Here is a 24,484-nt window from a genome sequence, read left to right on the forward strand (position 1 = left end):
TCGAAACCACGCTCGAGCGTTTTCGATAACGCTATTGAATTTCTAATATGCGTATCTCAATGTATATGTGTCTACATTTTTACGCTCTATTGATTCTAATAAATATTTCTAAATAACACACATATCATAAAGTCTGACGCCCTGCAGCTTTCTCACATAAGCAACAGTCCTCTTGTTGTTTTTGTTGTTGTTTTCAGGATTACCTTAGCAGCCCTATTTCTGCCTCGACATAGAGTTCGTTTGCGATGGCCGCAGGTGCGTTGTAGCGTTCTTATAAAAAATGTGTGTTGTCCACAGAAAAATACCCTGTGAATAAATGAAGAGTAGTAGTATTTAAACATCCACCACTATGAAGTGATGGTAAAGGCGAAGTGATATTGCATCAGTAATGCAGAAAATTGTAGCGTTGCAATGAATATGAGGTGGTTCGAGAAAATTGGAAATCGGTAATGACACCAGCGCAAATGTTCGCAAAGGAAGTTTCGTGTATTTAAAACGGAAATTTTGTCAGAGACGAAAGTTAAGGAAATGTCATTAGGCTGGTTGGCATTGGGGGCCCTCCTAAAGGCTACATATTGTAAAGGGTTCGAGTTTGATGAAGGCAGGTACGGCAGGTTTTTTTAGGGTAGCTGGCTCCCCGCCGTCGTCCACATAACCGATATTTGCCAGTGAGGAGACGCGTTGTTAAGGAGATAAAACGAAGGTTTATTTACATGATGTAATGAAATGGAACTTTACAGGGAAGGCCAGACCTCCTAACCGCGAAATGTTCGCGATAGCGACGAGCGACGCGACGTAGATTGTCTTCGCGCGAACAGTCGCTAGCGCAGGCAAACCTCATTCACGTGACGGCTTCGGCGAGCGAACTCTACTGTTGCTTGCATGAGGGCGTCTACTCGTACCACGAAAACCGCGTAGTGAGCGGTATGGAATTTAAAAATAAGATATATTGTTGTGCAATGGAACGGAAAGTGTTTATTATAGCCTTGCAGCACTTTTTTCTATGGGCACGTGCATAAACATTACGTTATTTCTTCGTTGTGCACGCGTGACTCGGGTGGAGAGGAGAGTGAGAGGAGGGGGCGATTTCGCGGCACATGAAGAGAACCGGCAGTACGTCAGCCATGTTCATGCTGCTCCGGTTCTTTGAGCACAGCACTTCCGGGCGATGGGCGACGGTTTCCAAACCTGGAGGACCTAGCGATCGCTCGAAAACTACCCCGCGACACGTCGCGCGAACGCTCTGTTTTGTCGCTCATAGCATGTCGCTGTCGCGTGCATTTTCGCGTTTATGAGCTTTGGCCTTTATTCAGCTTAGATTCCGCGACTATTTACAAATTTCTTCGGCTTTTATAGCCCATCGTTTCCTGTACACGTCAGTCCAAAAAAGGCGGTGACCACTGTTGCCACGAATCAGGTGACGAGAAGTTTCAGTGCATGGTCCACCCACCAGAAAGGGTGCAGATATCGAACCACTCGGCTGATGAGAAACAGGGGTGAAAATGTACAATGCGTAGCACGAGTGCACCTCACAAAGACGCACCCGGCCCACGCCTTCAAGACATCGCAGGGCGAGGAAGTAGAGTCCGGTGGAGGGGTAAAGTTGAGCTCCTCCGGTGAGATGGCCGCTGACACGAACGTCAGCAGCGGCCCAAGGCTGCGTTCTGCTACAGTGCTCTGGAACCTTTTCGAACATGGCCATCCAGGTGCTCGTTTCCTGAGAACGGTCACTGTGACGCCTTCCCACTCTTCCGAACTGTCGGTGCTTTTGTGACGACCTCAAGTTTGCGAAAATAGCCGAGTTGAGAGGTTGACTCTAAAAGAAGTGCAACAGTGGCGCCGTCCCACGCTGTTCGGACCCGACTCAACGAATGGTTGTTCGCAAAGCTTCCGTTGAGTTCCTCGTAACCCGGCCACAGCAAACTTCCTTGCCCACCTGCAAGAAAACGTCGTGCTTTTCGCTTCTGCGGCGCCGATGGGGTTTAAAGCATTCTAGCAGACTGGCTTACGCACAATGGCGTCTGCTGAGACGAACTGCCAAGCCAATCGTAACAAAATGCAAGGCATTATGGTTTGGGCTTCGGTTTGATTCGGAGAATAGCAGAGGAAATTTATTTTGCAGAAATGTTCGGAAATGCTGATGGGGAGAAATGAGTGGGGAGTGCACAAATATATGTACCTGAATAACGTGAAGACAGAATGGGGGGAAGAAACCAAGAAAGATACAGAAAGTGAAAAGATACGATGAGGTGTCATAAAAAGAAGGGAAGAAAATAAATTCTATGCTAAGGATGGAACAAGAAATGGGAGAGATCAAAAGAAATCGAAACCGAGAATCTTTCTGATAAAACAAGTGGCAGCGCTTTGCTATTCGAAGCCCGACTTGTCTGTCTGAGTACGAAAACATGTTGGGACAAATATCGATCTCAGCTGAAGGGAGCATGCGTCTGCTGTAGCGAACAGGTTGATATTAGTCGGCACTTGTAATGCAGTGCCATGATATCCAGCTAACAAAAGCGGTTGAAAGCATCCACATGTGAGGCTCTGGAATTCAGAGTGGGGGAACGTTGAGGCGGTCAGCGATTGAGAAAAGCATGAGGTGTTCGAGATATTAGCAGGAAACTTGCAGTGAAAAGTCACTACATGCGGGTAGTTAGCAGTGCCTGATTGAAACACACGAGGTGGTCTCCAGTCGCTGCCCGGTTTCTAAGGAGATACTAATAAAGGTCATCATCGTATACATTGCTCCCGGTGCATTTTAGGTGCGCAGGGGCCCGGCATGCCGTTCATCCGCTGTCGCATGGTTACTCAGTGGTCAATACAGGCTTAAAATCATGCTAACAGTGCTCAAAAACAGTGCAAAATAAACTAACAAGGTCCAAAAAATTATATAAACTACAGAAGTAGCCTAGAAAAAATCGCAATAATTTACCGAAGATCGCTAAAACTGCTTCTCATACATCCGGTATAGGGTCCCGCGCCTCGCCAGAGAGAGTGCCACCATGCACCTTGGCAAGCGCGCTTGCTTGTGAATCCATGAATTGCCCGTGCTACTCACTTTTTCAGACTTCACGCTAGTGAAGCTGCATTAAGAGCAATATTTAGAGCTACACTAAGACCTACACGAGAACTACATTACTGGGCTACATCAACCGCAGAATTTGCGCTGGATTAGAACAGAATATGTGCTTTAAGCGCTGGACGTGAGTTCTCTTTTTATATAGAGTTTCCTAAATATACACGAGAGGAAACTCTGGTGCTAGGGGCAATGATGGATGGATCAGGTGAATTTGTCGGATTTTAGTACTTCTGGCTTCGTTTGTGTTAGCGTTGCTTGAAGCCTTTTTTTTTTCACGAAACTAAAATCGGCAAATCTTCAGCGGTTGTGCTTCACCTCCTTAATATTTTAGGCTTACCATTTCATCCCGCCGCAGTGGTCTAGTGGATAAGGTACTCGGCTGCTGACCCGCAGGTCGTGAGATCGAATCCCGGCTGCGGCGGCTGAATTTTTGATGGGGGCGAAAATGTTGTAGGCCCGTGGGCTCAGATTTGGGTGCACGTTAACGAATAAAGAACCCTAGGTGGTCGAAATTTTCGAAACCCTCCATTACGGCGTCCCTCATAATCATGGTGGTTTTGGGACGTTAAACCCCACATATCAATCAATCAAGCTTACCATTTCAAAGCGGGTAACGAAGTTAAGAAAAAGCTCATTCTTTCCTTCGAAACAAAACAGAAACACAGCAATAAACGAAGCCACAAGTGCGATTTACCGCCCGCAAGTACGAAGGCTAGGAAAATATGTGTACTACCCATCATTCCCATGGTGAACAATTGCATGCCGAGCCATAGTCCGCTCTAGTTAATTTTTAAAAAAAAACTCTGTTGTTGTTGTTTTCACATCCGCTTCACGCGCTGGTGAATACTGCTGGAAACACATGCTGCGCAATGCCAATTGGGGTGTGACAAATTGAGAGAGAGCCGGAGTTCGCGTTGACAAACGTTGCTCAATGCACCGAGATTGATGCGAATTCTGCCGTCAAAGTGAATGACACCATTTCAACCGCAATCGCTTCTTCTTAAACAGAATTCTCTATCTACATTATCTACTGTCGCGTTTGTTCGACTAAGGCAGTGACGGACGGAGGTTTGTTCGACAACGCAGAGGGAACTGCTGTAGCCTCCATTCGGCCAGATCAAGACATTTCCTTTTGGTTGAGTAATTCGATATTGGTAACGCACCGTCACGAACCATCTAAAATAAAATCCCTAATATAGCTATAATCGCGCCATCGGGACAAGGCACCGTAACAGGCAAACCTGCCGCAGCTGTCGCCTCGTGTCACGTAGCTCCTTTCGAATCATTCGAAGTGCACATAACGATGGAAAGCCAACACACAATGTTAACCGTCTGTACGATTCCGCGGCTTTTGTGAATTTTCGTGATTTAAATTACACGGTAGAACCTACGTGCATTCGTTACTTCATTGAATTTTTTAAAGAACCGAAGGGGTCTGTTGAGATTTAGTAATACGTTTCGCTCTTCAGACTGCTCGTTTACATAAAACACTGATAAAGTTGCAATCATTGCATCTTTGGGCACTGACAAGTGGTGGCATTTTTCTGCTGCCTTGGACTCGTTAGCAGTAAGCGTTACTTAAATAGATAAATGCACTACCTTTATAAGACTTCACCGCAAAGAAAACTTCTCTGTGTATTATTGGCTGCAAGCTAGACCAAGTGTTTCTGATTTTTTTTTTTGTCATGCGATAAAAGGGCAACGCAACGGCTGTGTACAAACTCCTTTTAATTGAAATGCCGATAGTAAAAGAAGCGCTTGACAGTCCACAGAATTCTTCAGGCTTAAAGGGTGTACGAGATACGGTTGTTGTCCCTTTCGTTATTGTTCTACGGCAGTGGTTCTCCAGAGGGGTTCTGCGCATTACGGGGCGTCTGGAAGGCTGTTTCTGGTGGTCTGTGAAACCCATCCGGGAACAAAAAAAAACAAAACAACAAAACGCTTTTTTTTTAAACATATGTACAGTGACAGCGACCCCTTTTGATTTTTGGTATGCTCCACCCACGGCATGAGTGTTTTGCATTGCGGTGGAGCTGACTTGTGCCTTTCCTTCTTCACGAGATGGCTATAAAGCTTTTGTTGCAATTTTCTGTGACATATGCCTTTTCCAGACTTGCGTATTTGTCGAGCAAGCACAGCTAGAGAAACATGTAGACTGCGACGGCACACCGCGCAACTTACTGTGAACCTGTAGTTTGACCATTCCCTATCACGGAGAAACAAAGTGCACCTATTTCACGCGACATGTTTTGTTAAGTTATGACAACACCGCCCTCTGTTGTTTTTTCTCCTCTATCTCTCACCGCAAGGGGTCTCTCATCAATTCCGCCAGTCTAGAAATATAGTGGCTAGAGAAGAGGTGTTCAAAACATGCTTGGCTACATCTGTCCTAACGCAATAGCGAACGCTTGAAAGTGGTTAGTATACATGGTGTCCCATGTAAATTCAGCTAGAGTTTAAAAATATGCCGAAACATGGAATTACGATGCGACCAAATGCATGTTGCTCACCGTTGCCTGGAGTTATACTATTTTTGTGTTCTCAAATCTTGTTTAATTAGATCTGTTTAATTACCTAAGTTTTGTAGGAACGAAGATGGATAAAAAGTTTCAATGAGAAAGTTGTAGATCGGTTTACAAAACGTCCAAATCGATAGTTTTGAACTTTATACCCGTTATGTATTAGTGTTTTTCTGCTAATTACAAATTCCCACGAAATACAAAGAAAATACCACGTGACAAACCCGCTCTCGCGTCAGTGCGCACGATTATTCTAGTGCTCCCTAACGTTCCGCGTACGAAAGGAACGCTCTCCTCGCACCTGTTCATGAAAGCAATAAGCAGTTAGAGCGGTTATCGTTTTTGTGGCCGATAGCAAAACGTGTTCATTGTAAAGTCACCACCATCGTTGCGGGCCTGTCAAGACAGCACAATGGGGCAAACGCTATGGTCGTTTGTACGCGGAACGTTAGAGAGCACTAGAATAATTGTGCGGACTGGCGCATGAGCGGGCTTGTCACGTGGTATTTTTTTGTATTTCACGGGAATTCGTAATTAGCAGAAAAACTAATACCTAGCAGATATAATGTTCAGAACTGTCTAAAAGGACGTTTTGCAAACAGATCTACAACTTTCTCACTGAAATTTTTTATCTATATTCGTTTCTTGTAAAGTTAGGTAATTAAATATATCTAACTAGACAATATTTGAGAACACAAAAAGTAGTCTAACTCCAGGTGACGGTGAGCAACATGCATTTGGTCGCGTCGTAATCGCGTGTGCCGGCATATTTTTAAACTCTGGCTAAAGTTACCTGGGACACATGCAGTGCAGGTTGGGTTCCTTTGTGAGGAAACTTTATTGAAGTTATGATAAAAATTTAAAATATTGCCTGTAGTCAAAGGCTGAAGGTTGTTTTCCGAATAAATGAGAAGGCCCTATGATGTGAGAGATCTGAAATCGCTAGCAGAAACAGTGCTCTGTCAAAGCAGTGATAGAAAAACATAATTGTGGTAATTTGTCATCAGCATTATGTGGAAATATTTTTCTTTTAATTGTCAGTAAACAATGGTAGAAGTAAATTGCAAGGCACAGCATTTGCATTCCACAGTTTTAAACATTCCTTGTACGCTGGTATATCCGTAGCTTTAGGAACTACCTCCAATAAATTTATTTCGTAAGTGTCTAGAACGCGTAGGTCAACAGTATTTAGCATATATTGCATCATCGCCGCCTTGAAACTATTTCTACGCCTTTTGGTAACATTCGATTGTAGTATGTTTCTGCACTCTTCGCGTAATCGCTATACAAACATGCCTTGAGGGCGTGGAAAAGTGGTGGACTGCGTGGAAAAGGAGTGCACATGAAGCGGATTGGAACGTCGCTCAATTGCAGTAACCGTTAACGAAGTGCGTTACACTTGCTGTTCTGGCGTCTCCATTAAACGAGTGATGTAGATGCATCCAAGCGGAATTGCATGATAGCATGTGCGGTTAGTTACATCGCACAGCGGAAGCATAAACATGTGAGTACCATCCCAAATGGTGAAAGTCGCTTTTAAATCAGTTGGAATTGTGTGTCATGTTTATTATGAACAACAATGCGACGCACCAAAAAGGTTACGCAGCGAATAACAAGTTACATTTAGGTCATTCGCATTTTCGTTGTTTAGGAGATATATAGTTTACTGTATCCGTCTGTATTCGTTGTGCGGATATACAATCTGAGACGATCAATGTACGTAAATGGCTGGCATAAAATTTCAAGTTATATTGTTTTCGGAACTTTCTATGTCACCGTGCACTTGTCGCATTAACAAATAGCTGATTTATCTTTATGGAAAGTTCTTAACACTGCCGGTAAGACATTAATCGTACTGCTACCTATTTTCCTCAAACTTATCAAACAGGCTCCTGCTCGCGACTTCTGCCGCCCGTTCTCGAATCGTTCACTCGTCAAGCCGAAAACGCGAACAGAAGCACCGAACGGCATGTAGCGCCACCAAGGCCCCTAGCGGCGGCTTTTACGTATTCAGAAAGCGCACTCGGTCTAGCCTAGTAAAGGGGGCGGGCCGATACCGAAACACGACGGCGCGTGTTGATCGTCTAGGCGGTGCATGTTTTTAACGCGCGGGCGACCCTCGCGAGAGCAGCTGCGCACAGCGTTCGCTTTCCTCGTGAAGCAGTGTGTGCGCGCCGAAGCGACCGATGGAGAACTCGATTTCGCGTGTCGCTGAGTCGCCCCGCGATGTGTCCGTCGTGGGGACGACTTCGAGCACGCCTGTCGCCGATGGGTACGAGAAAGTGACGAGGGGCTCTCCGGCTCTTCTTTTACGCAGGATCCACAAGCCGTGCGACTCTCTATTCAGCAGTTCCCGGGGATGGACCAACTACCGGGGCCTCTTCAACTTCTGCATCATATTATTGGCAAGTCCCGACACCATTTTTGTTTTCTTTTATTTTAAAAAAGCGCGACACCGGAACGCGCAGTAAAACGCACGCTGTGGGGGGCGCGGTGCGAGGCCGCGCTGATGACACACTCAGCAATACTCGTGCGCGGGAAGATGCGCATTCTTGCCGGAGGAGTGAGCGTGTCAGCGCGTGCCCAAGGCACGGCGATGGATTCGCTCGAGCAACTACAGCGCAAATAAAATCTCTGTTGTAGGGTTTTTCACCAACAATTCGTGAGAGTTTCGGTCTTTCTGAGACGCGCACAAAATCGTGCAATCCCGGAACTTCACCGCACAGCATCAGCGATGCGCTCCTGTTAAACTGTAGTTTTTTTGCACCGAATGAATATTGTAAATGCTTGCGCACATGGTATGTATAAAATGTTGGATAAGCGCTTCTTTCAACTTGGCTTCCCCAGAAACTTATTGTTTCCGCGTGCTCAGATTTGGGTGCACGTTAAAGAACCCCAGGTGGTCGAAATTTCCGGAGCCCTCCACTACGGCGTCTCTCATAATCACATGGTGGTTTTGGGAAGTTCATCCCCATATATCAATCAATCAATCAATCAACCAGAAACTTTTTAAGTTTCTACACGATGCGACTAGTTTACTTTCCGACAGCCTTTATGCCTTTTCATTTAGTCATGTTCCGGGATAACATCTTCAAGATTTTCTGTAACGTTTTTCCTAATTTTACTGCTTTTTTTTCTTAAAAGTTTTCGGCGGCCAAGCGATCTTCCCTACTTAATGTGTTTAGTAGCCAGCAAAGCATATAGTTGCTCTAATAATGAACCGATTTTAAACTTAGCTACGTAAATGAATCGAAACAAACTGGTTAATAAATAATTGTTAAACATTATATTAGAATATTTTTACTCGGCCATAATTAAGCACATTCGCTACCTTTTCGGGCCTCCATATTTTACTAGTACAGCGGTCGCGCCAACAATGAAACACCATCTGACCTACATCTGTGTAAGCATGTAACAACGGTCTACTACTTGCGATTCATATTCCTCGAGTAAATCTGAATCAACTTTTAGCTTATATGTAGATAATAACAACTAATAGCGCTATCTAAAATTGCATGAATTGTGACACCTTTGCATAGTAAGCATATCGGTCAATATTACAAGGACAGAAATTTAAGCTAGTTGTTTACTCATGATCGTCCAACAATAGGGCATAAACAAGAGACGAAGTTGGAACATACATGTGCGTCTTGCATGTTTCCTCTATATTTGTCCTCATTATGCTCTATTATGCACGATTTGGTGGGTATGTTGATAAAGACTATGCACGTTACTCAGTTGTATTTCCCGGTTATCGCTCGTGTTTAATTGTGTTTTCATTGCCAATACGGCTTTTTCTTTTGTTCATTAGGGTACGCTGTTCACAGCTCTGTTTTTTTTTTCCTTTCCTATTGCTTAAAGTTAAAGGCGGCCCGATGCGCACCATGTCGAGTGTTAAAATTCGATGAGAGGAGAAAACAAAGCCGGCCGTCTGCCATTTTTCCTCTCCGCCTGGTTAAAAAAGAAAGAGAAATACTGATCAAAATTGATCATAAAGTCCCTACCGCTTGCGGTTAGTCGTCACCACTGTCATCATAGTCTCCCTGGACTGCATTCTAAGGGTCGAGCGTCAGCACTATAATCACCTTAGTCGTCCGTATCCAACAGAGCATCATCGGTACAGATGTATCCATGCGGCGGAGGGAAAGTCGCATATTAGAGGCGTCCACAGGCTACCGTCGCAGTTGTCCATCCCGGTTCGCCCAGGGCAATATGGTGGATACAAGGAGCGTTTAGCGTCATAACTAAAAGCCTTAATTTACGTTGCATATACATGCTATTAAAGTGTGTCATAGTTGTGGCAAAATACGCAAACGGGAAAAATATGACGCGCAACACTGCTCGATAAACCATGAACAGAAGAATCGCTAAGATGCCTCTGGGCTGTGGCAAAGAATGTCAGATTATAATGAATAAATTTACAATGTCGATGTAATTTTTTTCTGTGCATTACAAGCTGCGTACTATGCGCACGCACCTTTGCACACATCGTCCATAATCGATTACATGCATCCGTATTAACGCACATGCTTTTAATGTGCATTTAATATACAACGGTAAGTGCTTTGTGTGAGCCGCGTTTCAATTAAGTATATTGCTGGCAATGTCAGTCATCCCAAGTGATATACGCAGATGATTTACTTGTGAACGACTGCCAAATGCCCGGCACGCCACGTCGCCGCTGATCTCAAGCTTGTCAAATTACTGCGCTGTGGGGTGGGCAGTGGCGACCGCTTCATTAGCCCTTGCTGTTTCCTGGGCCGACTTTCGCAGCTCTATTGCGCACGCATTCAGCACCTCGCTTAAACGTCAAAACAGAAACAACAAAAATGTTTTGAAGCGCCACGCCTAACCTAACTTCATTTTTTTTTATCTTGATACGCAGTGTCCTTTAGGGAAAGAGTATTTTCAGTTAAGTTGCATAGCCAAAAACCACATACAGGGGTGACTTAACGGCTACAGAAACTAAGGCAGTACTTGTTATCATTTCCTTCTTATCCGTGTTTTTCTTTTTCTTTCGCCGTGTCTCAACTGCAACAGTACACCAGCAACTCTTGCCCCAACGATCTATGCACTGCCGACAACAAAATGACTACGGTTCTCCAGACCGAGCTTCGGGGGGTTGTTTGCAGCGTGGCATTGTGTCTGCTGGGTTCACAGAGGAGGGCTGCGAGTGAGCCTGGACACGTGCGTCGTTTCCTTCCTTGGCCTTGGCCGGACGCGCCTATCGCTCGGGCAACGGAAAGGCGTACTATCGCTTTTTCGCTCCCGGCGGTTTCGTCCTTGCTAGTTCGTTCTCCCGCACGTTTCCTCTTTTCGCTGTCGTTTGTTTGGATAATTACGTGGCTGAGCCGTAACGAATATGGTAGTGGATTCCCAGCATTTCAAGCGAAACCTTTCGGGTGGCGAATGTATCGGTCCTAAAGGGCGAGTTTGCCAGTCATCGACAGGGTGTGCTTTTTTTATTTCCGTCGCGTGGAGCAGGCTGTCCGCTACGAAGAATTCGTAGGTATAGTTGTGCTTACCTACAATGGCCTTACCATGTGGATTCCCTGATCCGCGGAAACGATTAGCTTTATTGTTGCTTTTCGATCCGTGCACTGTACATCCCGTGAATCGTGTTCGTGCACATCACTATACATATATGGTAGCAGCGATATCGCTTCGCTGACCTTCAAAGTCAGCTGTTCAGTAAGCACACCAAATGCATATATCTCTACCGCAGTATAGTCGTTTGGTAACATTCAGGAATATGAAGCGTGTCGCTTCAGCGAACCTTTGTGCCAAGTGGCTCTACCTGGTGCGCGTGCAATTATTGGTAAGGTTTCTGCGTCCCCGCTGTTTTGCGGAATAGAGGACACGGGTATGTCACCTGCACTGTGTCACTCTCGTGCCAAAGATTTGACAAGAGGTATTTGCGTCCTAAAATGTAAACATCTACGTACTTGCCCTCATTGGTCTGCTGGAGGTTGTACCAAAGTCGATCTGCCTATCCGTATACGCTGATGACATTTGTTTCTGGAGTGCTGTAGTTACTCGCCCGCATGTGCGTGCGCGAATACAGTGGGCAGCAACCCTGACAACAGCTTCCCCTCAAAAACAAGGCTTTGCTATATCAACCGAGAAGGGCGCGTTGATTGCGTTCCCGCGCAAAACCAATTACGCCATACCCTGTCTACATCAATGGGCAGATTGTCAAATATCCACAGACGCACCGCTTCCTGGGCACCTTAATCAACAAAAGTCTTTCGTGAAACACTCATTGATTTCATTGAATAAATTAAGTAGAGTTTTGACTACTCTTGCATTGATGATGATTTAACTTACTGGTCTGGCGAGTCTGATAGAGGCGGTTTATAGTGTTAATTCCTAGCGACCAGTCTGGTTTACCGTTTTAATGTCTTGTGATGCACCGAAGCCGCGATAAACCAGGAACACCAACGCGTAAATGGTACTGTACCTTTGCATTCCTCCTACAGTGACGCAAAGTTTTCGTTGCCTGTACAACGCCGTCAGTAAAAGGGGAACTTACAGGCGGATTGCACTCGCCGTACAAGTGCACTTGTACACTTATAACGCGCTTTCTGTTCGCCGCCCTTGATTAGGTTTAGGATTAATCTCGTGCACGCGTGTGACGCCTCCTTCAGCTGTGCTTCTTTTCAACTAATATGCGATAATTATTTCACCATATCGGTTCTCTCTGCCCTCGGCACTTTGGCCGCATGCTCTGATGGGGCCTAAGTGCCCCATCACACGCTTATCGTGTGTATCCTGTACATTATTAATTGCAGCATCGTTGTTTGCAGGTATCTTCACTTTATTACTCGAGCCGCAGTATAACGCACTTCGATGACTTGAATAGAATTTCGACACTACTTTCATGACAAATCGCTTAGCGCATGCCTAGTTCCTCAATAAAATTTTATATTTACTGTTTAAATATCCGCATTAAGTAACTTGTTTCATTGGTGGATTATAAATCTAAGTTATTTGAACTATGAGAAATCCTGAAACGAACCCAGTTTTCGTTATCCTTGTCCCCAAAATCTGCACTGCTTGGAAACGAATACATATAAACCTCACTGCCGGCCCTGATCACAGAAGCTTGGCTTTGAAGACATTCTTTTGTAAGTATACTCACATGACTTTAATTACTTATCCTCAATAGCTATTCTGAAATAATTTAAGTATGTCCGTCTATTCGATACTACGCACTGCGATTTCTCACACGAATACGGCTCATCTCGTCAGATGATCTTATGTGGCTGCTCTACAATCGTGCCGTGACTCGAGTACCCTTAATTCCGTGCCGCGCGTGCTTTGCGTGTGTGACTCGAGTGTCAGTGCTGATGACCGTTTTGGTGTCTGACCTCGCTGAACAGCACGTGCGGCATCAGCAATGGCACATTGTTTCGTGTGAATGCGCGCCGGGTGTATCGATATAATTACATACGGGGCACAATGAAGGTGAAGACGAGGAGGCGTACATGCGCAACAGACTTGCGCATTCTGGGCTGTGTGTTCCCTTGTATGCGTGCCTTTTGACATCTTTGTGTGGAAACATCCGGTAGAGCAATGCATACTAAATCTGTTGTTGCGATTAACGAAACTGGTAGGTGCACAGGCATGCAGTATAAGCCTCCATTTTATTCAGTATTTGACACTTCTGCTAGCTATACTATGACAATTCTCGGAGTGCGTGTGGCGTGACATGCAGCATCGACGGTAATGTCGAGTCTGTCCGGACTTCTTTCGTGGTGGAAGGTCAGAAGTCTACGTCAGTGTTGTAAGGAATGAAAAAAAAAAGGAAGGAACAGGGGAGAAAGGAAAGGCAGGAATGTTAGCCATTCTAGAAGGACCGGTATGATACCCTACACTGGGGGCAGGGATGAGGGAGTTTCAAAGATGGAGAAACAGAGAAGGGAGAGGGCGTCGGGATAACTATGCTTCGTTTTCTACCAATGTCCGCATTTTTTGTTTGTTAGTTTTGTTTTATGTGGTTGTGTCTGCAATCGTGCGCTCATGCCATTAGATTACCACTAGATCGCATGTTGCCGTGCCCAGTAATCGCATAACTGCCATCTCCACTGCTCGTGGAAGCCGGTCGAGAATTTTGGACGACGTGGTTTTGTTTCCTTGTACAATGCCGCAGTGAACAACCAATGCTGCACTACTGCTCGTTAGAGCACTGTTACAAAGCAATGCAACCGAGAAACGCGTACTGGGCTCGTATCTTTCCGATTCTTTTCTTTTTCCTACAGCTATTATCTACTAGCTCAAAGATGCGTTCAGAAGGAAATCCAGGATTTCGCGGCTCATCAGCTCGCCGCGGCAGAGTGATAGCTGCCCGCGGCGGTCTCGTAATTGCAGCCACATCGCCTCAAGGTTTTTCGCTAGACGGCCTCGTGTCCCCCTTTGGCTGCGTGTCGCTTGCAATGCCTTCGACGCGTACCTCAAATCACCCTCTCGCTCGTTCCGTAGAACGCATTTGCCTCGTGAGTCGTCTTTGATGCCACCATTTGGCATAGCCGATTCCGCCGCCTTTTTTTTTTTTTTTTGCCTTTCGAATCTCTGCTTTCGCTTTCTTTGTGAGCACTTGCTGATGGACAATGAGAAAGTTCTGTCACGAGATGGCTCAGTTTTGTTGGTGTGTATAGGTATAAAAAACAGTGAGGCGTGCACTCGGACATCAGTATACGTATGCACGAAGGAGAGTCTGTAGAACTGGAATGTGTCTTTGGCCTCGTCTGTGAATGGAGTGTTGCGTTCCGATGGCGAGAGCGACGTCGTGGGTTTGATACCTGTCAGATGGGGAGGTGGTGACTGGTGCGGTTAATCGAGTCATCACCCCCACATCTATCCCTCTGATTGATTGATTTGTGGGGTTTAACGTCCCAAAACCACTATATGATTATGAGACGCCGTAGTGGAGGGCTCCGGAAATTTTGACCACCTGGGGTTCTTTAACGTGCGCCCAAATCTGAGCACATGGACCTACAACGTTTCCGCCTCCATCATCTATCCCTCTGGTACAACTGACAGCGATGTGTACCCTGTGCGCATGCCACATCATACGCGATGTTTGTCTATCCGCCTTAATTAAATATTGCAACTTTAATTGTAATATTTCATGCAACACGAATCAGGCGTGCGCGCAGTGCCTGCGCAGCGATGTCACGATGACGGAGACGATATAGAAAGCTTGCCTTTGTAAAAGAACTGTGCGCGATGCTCGAGGAATGGCACAACAAACTGGGACACGCGTATTGCTTCAAATAAGAATCCGCTACCGCTTGTGCAGTGGCGCATACCGATTCTAGAAAATTGGTAATTGGCATGCGACAGGGTGGCACTAACCCGGTGGCTCGATCAAAGAATATAATTGCAGTTGAAGAGGCTGCGGATATAAAATGCGCTACACATTTAATAGGTATGTGTACTTTACTGGCTCTAGACAGTATCTTGAGATTTTATGTCTCAATTTAGGTATTACGAACGAGGTGCGTTTACTGTCATTATACTTCGTCGTTTACCGTATAAGGTTTGCACAATACCATTTGCTGCTACATGTAGCCCTGGGTTTAATCGTAAAAACTTCGTGCAAATGCACAGTTGCGTTACCCAATATACAGATGCGCAAAAAATAATAAAAACAGTGGCATACATGCAGCCACACAAAACTTGGTCTCGATCCTTAAGCAAAAAAAAAAAAAGCTTCATTTATAAGAATGGCCCTGGCCTGGGAACACGAGACTGACACAATTGCTATCGGGCAGTCACTCTGTCATCTCGGCAATTAAGTCGACCTCGTGTCGTAACCTGCTTCATGTTTCAGCTGCAGCTCTATATCTGCATGTCAGCCGCGCCCGTACTTTTTTATGTACGCATTCGCTCTTGAGCATGCAACCCTGGGTCATAAAGTAATAAGGCCATGAAGAAAAGATACTCTGGAAAGCTGTTGTATGATACTGCAAATGCTCAAGCGAAAATGGGCTGTAGAAAGACGCCGTAGTACAGGTTGTTTGGAGTTTATTTTGGCTTGCTAGAGTTCGCAAGCTGAACCCCAAGCATGATACGTGATCGTTTTTTTTTTTTTTTTTTTTTGCATTTTAGACACCTCCACGCTCCCCATTGAAGCGTTACTGAAAATCGAAGCCACTTTGTACTAAGTAGCTGAGCAGTGGAACAAAAGGCCCTGCTGTCGTCCTCGCTAACTCAGTGGGGTGCTGCACGCATTTTGCGGGAAGTATTGAGGTCGTGTGTTCGTTTCCTGGCCGTGACTACTGTAATACGATAAATGGCGCTTCATGAGAAAAAAACTGTGTATACTTAGGTACAAGAACCCGAGGGGTCCTTGTTAATCAAAAGGGCCCTCCTCTCTCGACGTTCCTCATAACCCGTGCACTGTGCAGTTGAGAAACTTTAAACAGCACAATTTCGCATTTTGAAGGAACAGTGTATTTTAGAGTGAGTGCGTTTTTGTCACCTCGAGGCACAATGACGCGAATGCCTCGCTGTCAAAGAAAAGACGGAATCGCTTCAATGACAAGTATTGACGTTGTGCTGCTGAAGGATAAATTTCCCACGGTGTCGCCCAAGTTATACTCGAATTGGCCGAGAACGCTTGCATTCGAAGCTCACTCGTGCCACCCAAACACGGGTCGTCGATTTTCCTTCAGATGTTCTTTTCCTCCCTCAGCACAGGTCGTGGTAGTTCTGCAATTAAGCGCTGATTGAAGGTCCTCGGATTTTGTTGATTGCTGTGGTTTCAAAACGGGGAATGTGAGAACGTGGAGCAGTGAAGGAACTACTCTCTCTTTCTGATTCGTGTTTGATGACCTTGCACAGGCCTTTTTCACTAGACGTTTGAATCGCCCTAAGGTGGATGCGGAATGCTCTCTCTCTCTTTTTACCAGAGTTTTATATGCTTGTTTACTACGCACCTCCTTTAAATTGTGATAATCTGCTCAAAACCTGCAGGTGTTGCTATTTTTCTGCCAGTCCTGTCTTTGTTGTCGCAAACTTGTCGTTATTCGGAGCATTGAATATTTGGACCATCTTAAAGCATGGGGAGCTTGTGACCGTTCTTAGATGCCTTGTGGAGATACTTTTCTTTATGATATTATTGCCCCCAGTGCTGGTTGGCCAATCGGACAGTTACTGTCGTGAGCCTACTGTTTCTTATAAATTATTGGCTTCTATTTGGCAATGCTTTGTCATATGTACGTATGTTAATTATGAAGGAAAAGGCTGCACCTCGTCACGCTCGATGCTAGTGATTCCCTGCGTAGGAGCCGTAAGTGACGGTTCATGCTTATTGACGTGGCTACAAATACAATGAAAAAACAAAAAAATATCGCTTATTACTTTGCGAGGCGTAATGATATCGATGCGTGGCGTTCCCATCGAGAAGGAAGTGGACGTCAGTGGGGACAAAAACAATGTGCTTGATGCAGAAGGACGGTGATTGTTTACGGATCGCGATTGTCGCGTGAATTGTTGTCCCGTGGGTGCGTTTTACCGGCCAACGTGATCCTGCGAAGAGTGGCGTCCGTTGTTTCATCATTAGTGGCTAGACGCACGGAAACATTGGCAGATCCCGCGTGCAGTGGGAATCGATGATAAGTGAAGTACGAATGAGGAAGGTCGATATGACACTTTAAAATCAACACAACGTTACGAGGCGGATGTAAATTATGGCGCACATGACTTCCATGTCATGATTATCGTGGTTGCGCCTGGCATTTGTGTTCGTCGTCCATTCACGTCACGTAACACAAAATTTGGTATATGTGAAGCTATAGCAAAACGGCTGCGAACACGCTATGAGTGTAGCAGGTAGTCAAGTTTTACATGACACGCATGCCATGATTATCATGTTTCGACGTGTCATTTCCCTTTGCCCTCCCTTCGTTCGCGTCACGTCATACCAAATTTGGTATATGTTAAACTAGCGAAACGGTCGCGCGCGCGCTTTTAGCGTAGTAGCATGTTGTCATGTTTTACTTGACATGCATATCATGATTATCATGTTTGGACGTGACATTCGCCTTCGTTTTCCGTTCACGTCAAGTAATGCCAGCTTTGGCATGTGTGACGCTAGCGAAACGACCGCGAGCGCACCATGGGCGTGGCGTGTAGTCATGACTTACATGACATGCATGTCATAATTTTTGCACGTTAGGGCCTGTTACTTATTTTGCCATGCAGTCATGTCATATTATACCAGTTTTGCAATATGTCATGTGAACGAAACCACCGCAAGACTATGACATGTAAATCATGACATTCACGACATACATGTCATGATTTTAATGTTATGACTAGCCCCTAACACGTCCTCCTTGCTTGAAAACTCTATCGGCTGTCGCAAAGAAGGCCCGAGTCGCTGCTTAAATAGGCTTTTGCAGAATTCTCGCGTAGGCGGACAGCGGGGAGAACCACTGTTCTCCACCAACTGGCTCTCGGCTTTTACGTACCAATAAGATTAGCCGAGGTAACCAATCGCAACACGAGTTTACGTGATCGCGTAAATCCTCACGCGCAACAGAACTACAGTGCAGTTTCTGTAAACATCGCATTAGAGAAAACTGCCCCGACGCGCTAACACGAGATCGAATTTCGGTATCTGGTCGTCCCGGAGACCCCCTGCGGTGGCCCACTCGTTTGAGGTGCGAGGAGCATACGGGCCGACCAGATGCAACTTCCCCTCTCCGACTCGCAGTGCCCTTGCCGACGGCCTGCTGCTCGCGCTGAAGCGGCCCGGACATCCCTCCCTACACACCACCACTATTCCTCCTATCCTATTTCATCCCCCTCCACCCCACCCAAAGGCACTGCGCCGTGTCGCCTGTAGGCAGACAGAAATTAGGTGCCTTCTTCCTTTTCCTCATGAACCACTACCACCACCACTCGCAGTCTTCCTCCGGGGACCCTCTTCGAGAGCAGCCTATAATGAAATTCTCTAACAACGATTGACAGTCTGTGACAGTCTGTCACAGTAGATGAAAAAAAAATCGTTTTGCGGGACAGTAAAGCGTGTTCTGAAAGAGGAGGGAAGCTTGCCTGTTGTGAGCTGCTTTGGAAAGAAGCTTTCATTGTGTTGAACAGTCCCTGTGTTGCAGGTAGATTCCATTCTCGATACTATAGTAACTACTCTTCGCATGCCCCAGTAGCACATGTCTATATGTCGACCACACTTGCCAAAATGTAAATTGTAAACGGTCGCGTTGTATCCTTACCACTTTCGTGGCCGCACCTATTTCTATCGCTATCATACTAGCGATGACTTCAAGTTCACATCTGTTCCGCTCCCTGTGCGCTTCTGGACATCTAACGGCATTCAAAGGGGTGAAAAAGGCAGTATTTTTTTACCAGTTTCGCTTCTGATTTTCTTTTTACAGTGTGTGGGGATTGAGGCTAGCTCGCCATTAATGCGCGGGCATTGCGGCCATTTCTGCCGTTCTCATGTCCTTACATGACTCTCCGTGTCTGTCGGCTCTGGGGGAGTGGAAGTGATGTTAACCCCTCTCGCGTGGATGTCGGCGCGGAGTCCCTCGGAGACGTTTCGCGCACGCTTGTCGGGAGTGAGAGAACCTCTCCGGAACGACGTAGGGTGGGCACGCATTTCTTTCCCATCCGTGGGCTCCTTTTGTTTGGGGCTCGCTCGGACTTCGCCAACGGCGCCTGTGGCGAACGCTCACCTTTCGTTTCGAACGTTAGACCGAAGCGCGGTGTGGTCTCTTAGCGCGTGGCCGTACTTCGCCGACCCGTACCTCTCGAAGCCAACGCGAGCGGATTTTGCCCTCGCTGGAGCGACCGGGCCCTGTAGAGTGGGGTAACCGTGAATCACTTTCGCCCACTGAGACGGGCTCGCGGCACCCTGTGTAGTGCTTCTCGCCTGTGGCGTGGATAAGCCTATTTGCTGTCCTGCCGCCTCTGTTGCAACGGGCTCTGTACTGTTTTTTTAGTTGCCGCAGGTAACAAAGTGTTGTGACCTGTTGGGAGCAGCACCGTGTTCTTGCCACGCTGCGCTCGGCGCCATGGCTGTCCGAACGCGCGTGTGCAGATGCGATGGTTAACGTGTGGCTCGCTAAGACCGGGCCCACGCTAGTGACCGTACTCCTTTAGGATATGTGTACACTACAAGCGAAAGCTGTTACGAGATCAGAACACGGTTCACGCGCGGCGCCGTAGTTGTCCGCCGCCGCCGGCGTTCGTAATGGTGCATTCAGACAACGGACCGAATCCGGATTTGTCATGGACGCAGACAGCTAATCCGCGGATGATCTGCCTGCAGGCGCACCCACACGACGGACGGTGTCCTAGGGGAAAACAACCGGATTACCCTCGACAGCAGATTCGGCGCTCACCTGCGCCCGCTGGCAGCAGACCGGTTTGAGAGTATTCAACATAGATGCCCGTAAGAAGCGATGCTTGGCTGCGATGTCTGTCGCGTTGTGACAAATGAACGAGGAGTGTTATTCTTTCAGGAGAAAAGGTAGTTGCTGGCAGAATGTTCTTTCAACACCATTTTCCCCACTTGTAGAACTTCTGAACGCGTCTCTCATCCGTTCTTAGAAGCGGCACGTCGCCGGTTGCAGAAGTTAGAATATTTCCCCACCATGGCGGCTAAGGATCTCGCGTGTCAAAACAACGGCGGCGACATTTCCCGAACCACAAAAGTGATTTCTGCGTATTTAATACCCCGAGAACAAAGCCCCCGGAAACTAAGTAAACCATGCTCAAGCGTAGATGATGCCGACCAGTCATGCAGCTAGCTGTCCGTGAGCCATGGATGACATGCCGCGAGCAGACGAAAAGTGTACTGGTTGCCACCAACCCTGAGCTATTCCGCTGAAGTACCGGCTCTCTCCCGCCAGAATCCCGATGTGAGAAATAGGTTGGGGTCATCCGTCCGCGAGCCGCGCGGACGAGGGGAATCGCTGCTGCGAGGTCACGTGACGCGCCGTCCGTCCCGCCACATCCGGATTCGGTCCGTCGTCTGAATGCACCATAACCAGTATCGAACGAAAAAAAAGTCTATAAATAAAAAACACAAATGACACTCGGATCCGATGTGTGCCTGCCCAGTATTCTACCACTGAGTTATGCCAGTGCTTGGAACGTAGTAAATAAAAAAAAAACACTAATGACACAATATGATTTCAACCCGGGTTTGCTATTTGGCGAGGCCAGTATTCTATTACTGAGCCACGCAAGTGCTTAGAACTCGTTTCTAAACTGGCCTTAGGCATGGCTTTATGTCGGGAAAAGAATCGCGTTTATATGAGTAATAAAGTGTTTAAGAACATCAAAGAAACAGCCAAGCGTCACACAATGCAAATTGCGTGACGACTGGGTCGTCCAATGTTCCAACCCATTAGAAAAGTTGTTCTTGATAACCTTTTAACTGTGGCGCATACCCACTTCCAGCATATTTCGTCATCGTCGTCAGCCACAGCATAAAAAAATGCACAAAATTTCCAACTAATGTGTCTACTATAACGGACACTGCGCTTCTCCAAAGATTGATGAAGGATAGCATGGTGAATGCTGGCCTACTACTCATAATTTATTGTTGAATTCCAATGGCGGAGTCGGTGCAGCCGACCGACTTCGCGAGCGAGCACTCGACTCTGGCGTAGAGCAAATCCTCCAAATCCGCCATCGGAACACAACCCGCCCTGCTGGAGCAAGGTGGAAGCTTCCGCGTTACCCAGGATACCTTGCGCGTGGTCTTTTCCGCTGTCTGTTTCCCACGTGGTTTACCAGCATCGACGCATCGTTCGTTTGCTTGTTCAGCGCTATTCACCTGTGTGGAATGGATATCACGCCAAGCGTGCAACAGCTATTGTCCACGACGTCTGCTGTCGCTATCGAGTAGCAGAAGCATTGCCGCACGCTTTGCCGAGGTAGCCGAGCCGTCCATGCCATCCGCCATTATCAACACAACTCGCGCCGCGCCAGCCGCGCCCCTAAGCAGGCAAACGTCTCAAAGGAAATGCGTCACACTGAGTTCCGGTCCACTCCACCGATTTCGGCGGAGCAGTTTTTCCTGCTCCACGGAGGGACTCCCGCTCTGAATCCCCTCCGACTCTCTCATTGGAACTTTTGACTCTCGCTCTCACTCTGTCATTGGAACACACTTGCTCTGAAAGGAGCAGAAAAACTTGCTCCGACTCCGCCATTGGAATTCAACATATGATTATTTATGGCGCAGCGGGTACCCAGCAGTGTGCTTGTAGCATACCAAAGAGTGTTTAGAAAAGCCTCTGAAAGGCCACCCTTCTAGCTTTCGCTGTGACTGTGCTGCGCGATCCGCGCAGGCCTGGCGTTTTGCCCTCCGCGGGAAGATTTTCGAAACTCATTCGTTCTCAGTGAGCTGGTCTCGGTCGCGGCGTCGATGTCGCTCGCGGATATTACACACACACACACACACACACACACACACACACACACACACACACGCACACGCACACGCACACGCACACGCACACACACACACACAAAACACCCCAGGCCTGCGCGGAAGGCGCAGCACGGTCGCAGGCAAGGAGGTTAAAGTAATTAATATTTAAACCTTTTTTGTCTCAGCGAAAGCGAGAAGAGCGCCCTTTTACGGCCTTTTCTAAACACTCATTGGAGAACGGCTGCAAGCACAGTTGCTTGATACCCACTACGGCAGCAATAATAGCAACTTTTGTGTATTAGGTTGGCATTCGCTATGCAACTTTTCGTCATTCTTCTTAGAAACGTGGTATCTGCCAAACGCTTGCACGAAATTTCGTGCCAATTGTTCGTGCAGTGGCTGATGACGATCAGGAATTGTGCCTGAAATGGGTATGCGCCACAGTTAATAGGCGCATACCCACTTACCAAAAGACCCTCCAAAAAAAAAAAAGAAAAAATAGACAAGCGGGCGAACCTCGTTCGCCCGCTTGTCTTTTTTTTTTTTTTTGAGGGTCTTTAAACTGTGAGGGTGACCCTCTGCTACGGGAACTTGTATCATTTCACTTACATCCTCCGAAGAAGGCTGGTCCACCAGCCGAAACAGTTAGGATTAAATAAATATTTTATTGTTTTGTTTCCTATACTGCACTATTCTCGAAGTTTATAACTTTTATTACGGTAGCCGGAAGAAACTCTGATCATCTATTTCATCTATATATATATATATATATATATATATATATATATATATATATATATATATATATATATATATATATATATAATATGTGTGTGTGTGTGTGTGTGTGTGTGTGTGTGTGTAATACGCGGTCTCTAGTCTCTCGGAACACCTCAGAGGTTGTGCTAACCAACACCTATACATTTATTAACTGCATTTACATACCACGATATTGCCAGCCGAATTTAATACATCACTAGTGACACGCTGAATAACCTTATACAATATGTGAATACAACACACCAGCAACCAACATAACAAACACAGGGTACCGTGAATGTGGCGCCCCCGACGTTCGACTCGGCGCGAGGGATCCAGGCAAACGACTCGCAGTGTCATCCCCGATGGACCCATGACAGGAAACATCCGTCGGCGCACGCTGGCAACCCCCCCCCCCCTAACCCGCGCGAGCACAGCGCCACTTCACTCGGCGGCTAGTCAAGACGTGCGTGTGCCATGTGGCACTAATGACTTTGCAGGGGGTTATAGCACCCCCTGATGAAGTTCCAGTTTATTCATTGTGATTGCATGTACAATAAACGGGTTACGTAATAAATACAGAAGCAGGAGGTGCCAAAGTTCGAAACTGTCAGGCGGGATCTCCTATCATTAGTAGCGTACATAAAAGGTAACCGCAGCAAAAGCGAAAAGTGTGAACAAATCAAAAAGGCCATCAATATAGAACGATGTATGCTAACAAAAGTTATGTTTACCACTGCAGCACAAGGGAAGGATTACAGAAATGTGAAGTGATGATGAAAATAAATTTATTACAGATGAACGAAATTCTCATTTAACGGAATGTTTTTTCATGTTGTGCTGTGTTAAAAATACAATTTCGAATTACCATTCCAAATATGAATACCATCAAAAATACCGATACCATAAAAACCGTACCGTAAACCCAGAAAATACTGCTCCACGCGTCCTCCACTACGGCGTCTCTGATAATCACATAGTGGTGTTGGGACGTTAAACCCCACATAGCAAAGCTCCACGCGTCTATGTTGGTGCCGACTTCTTTGCGCAGCACCGCCCTCAGCTTATCTGCAGTGTGGCGTCGGTAGCGCGTCGTTCCGTCGCTCGCGCGCTGTGCATGCTTTTGCTAAGCAGTGGGACCACGTGAGGAACTGATGCGAATCGGCGAAGAGAGCATTCTTTCCGCCGACGCTGAACCGCACGGGACGTTTCGAGGCCACTGGCAGTTTTTTCACGCAATTATGTTATGTGCACAAGTTTGCTCAAATAAAGTTTATTTCTTTTCAAGTCGCCTCGTCTCCGTGCTTGCGGACCAAGACCGCCACGTAAGTGTGACAATACCATAGAAATACCAAAGGGGATACAATTCCAAAGATGAATATCATAGAAGCGAGTTGTAAATCTGCCATAGTTTAATCATGCTTTAGGTATAAAAAAATAATTATTCTCTGAAGACGTGGTGTTGTTTTTGTTGACGAGAACATAGCAAGGAATACTTTCTAATAATTTTTCACGATGAATGAGACGGTATATATGTGGTGAGCGACAATCTGTAACAAAACAACTCTTGAATGGATAGGATGTGAAACCGCTGATAAGGGTAGAGAATGGGAACAGAATGACCTAAACGTCATTAATTTCATCGGCTGGTTTTGAAGTTTATGAAATGGTTCGTGATGAGTGGCGTATATGTTACCCTATGATCATAAGCAGTAT

The 24,484-nt window shown here is 46.4% G+C and overlaps 1 protein-coding gene across 6 annotated transcripts in view; it reads left to right on the plus strand.

The window, feature by feature from the left end:
- The window catches only part of mdy (diacylglycerol O-acyltransferase), a 260,993-nt gene that overhangs the window by 64,701 nt on the left and 171,808 nt on the right, over nt 1-24,484 (plus strand). For 2 of the 6 annotated variants that reach the window (XM_037428844.2, XM_037428848.2), the window contains exon 2: nt 7,916-8,003. In XM_037428844.2, coding sequence (XP_037284741.1) covers nt 7,916-8,003 — 88 coding nt within the window. Of the gene's footprint in view, nt 1-7,641; nt 8,004-24,484 lie in introns of those variants that run through there. The other 4 variants (XM_037428849.2, XM_037428843.2, XM_037428845.2 and 1 more) reach the window with 4 other exon arrangements.

This window comes from Rhipicephalus microplus, chromosome X (assembly GCF_043290135.1).
Source record: "Rhipicephalus microplus isolate Deutch F79 chromosome X, USDA_Rmic, whole genome shotgun sequence".
Lineage (NCBI taxonomy): Eukaryota > Metazoa > Arthropoda > Arachnida > Ixodida > Ixodidae > Rhipicephalus > Rhipicephalus microplus.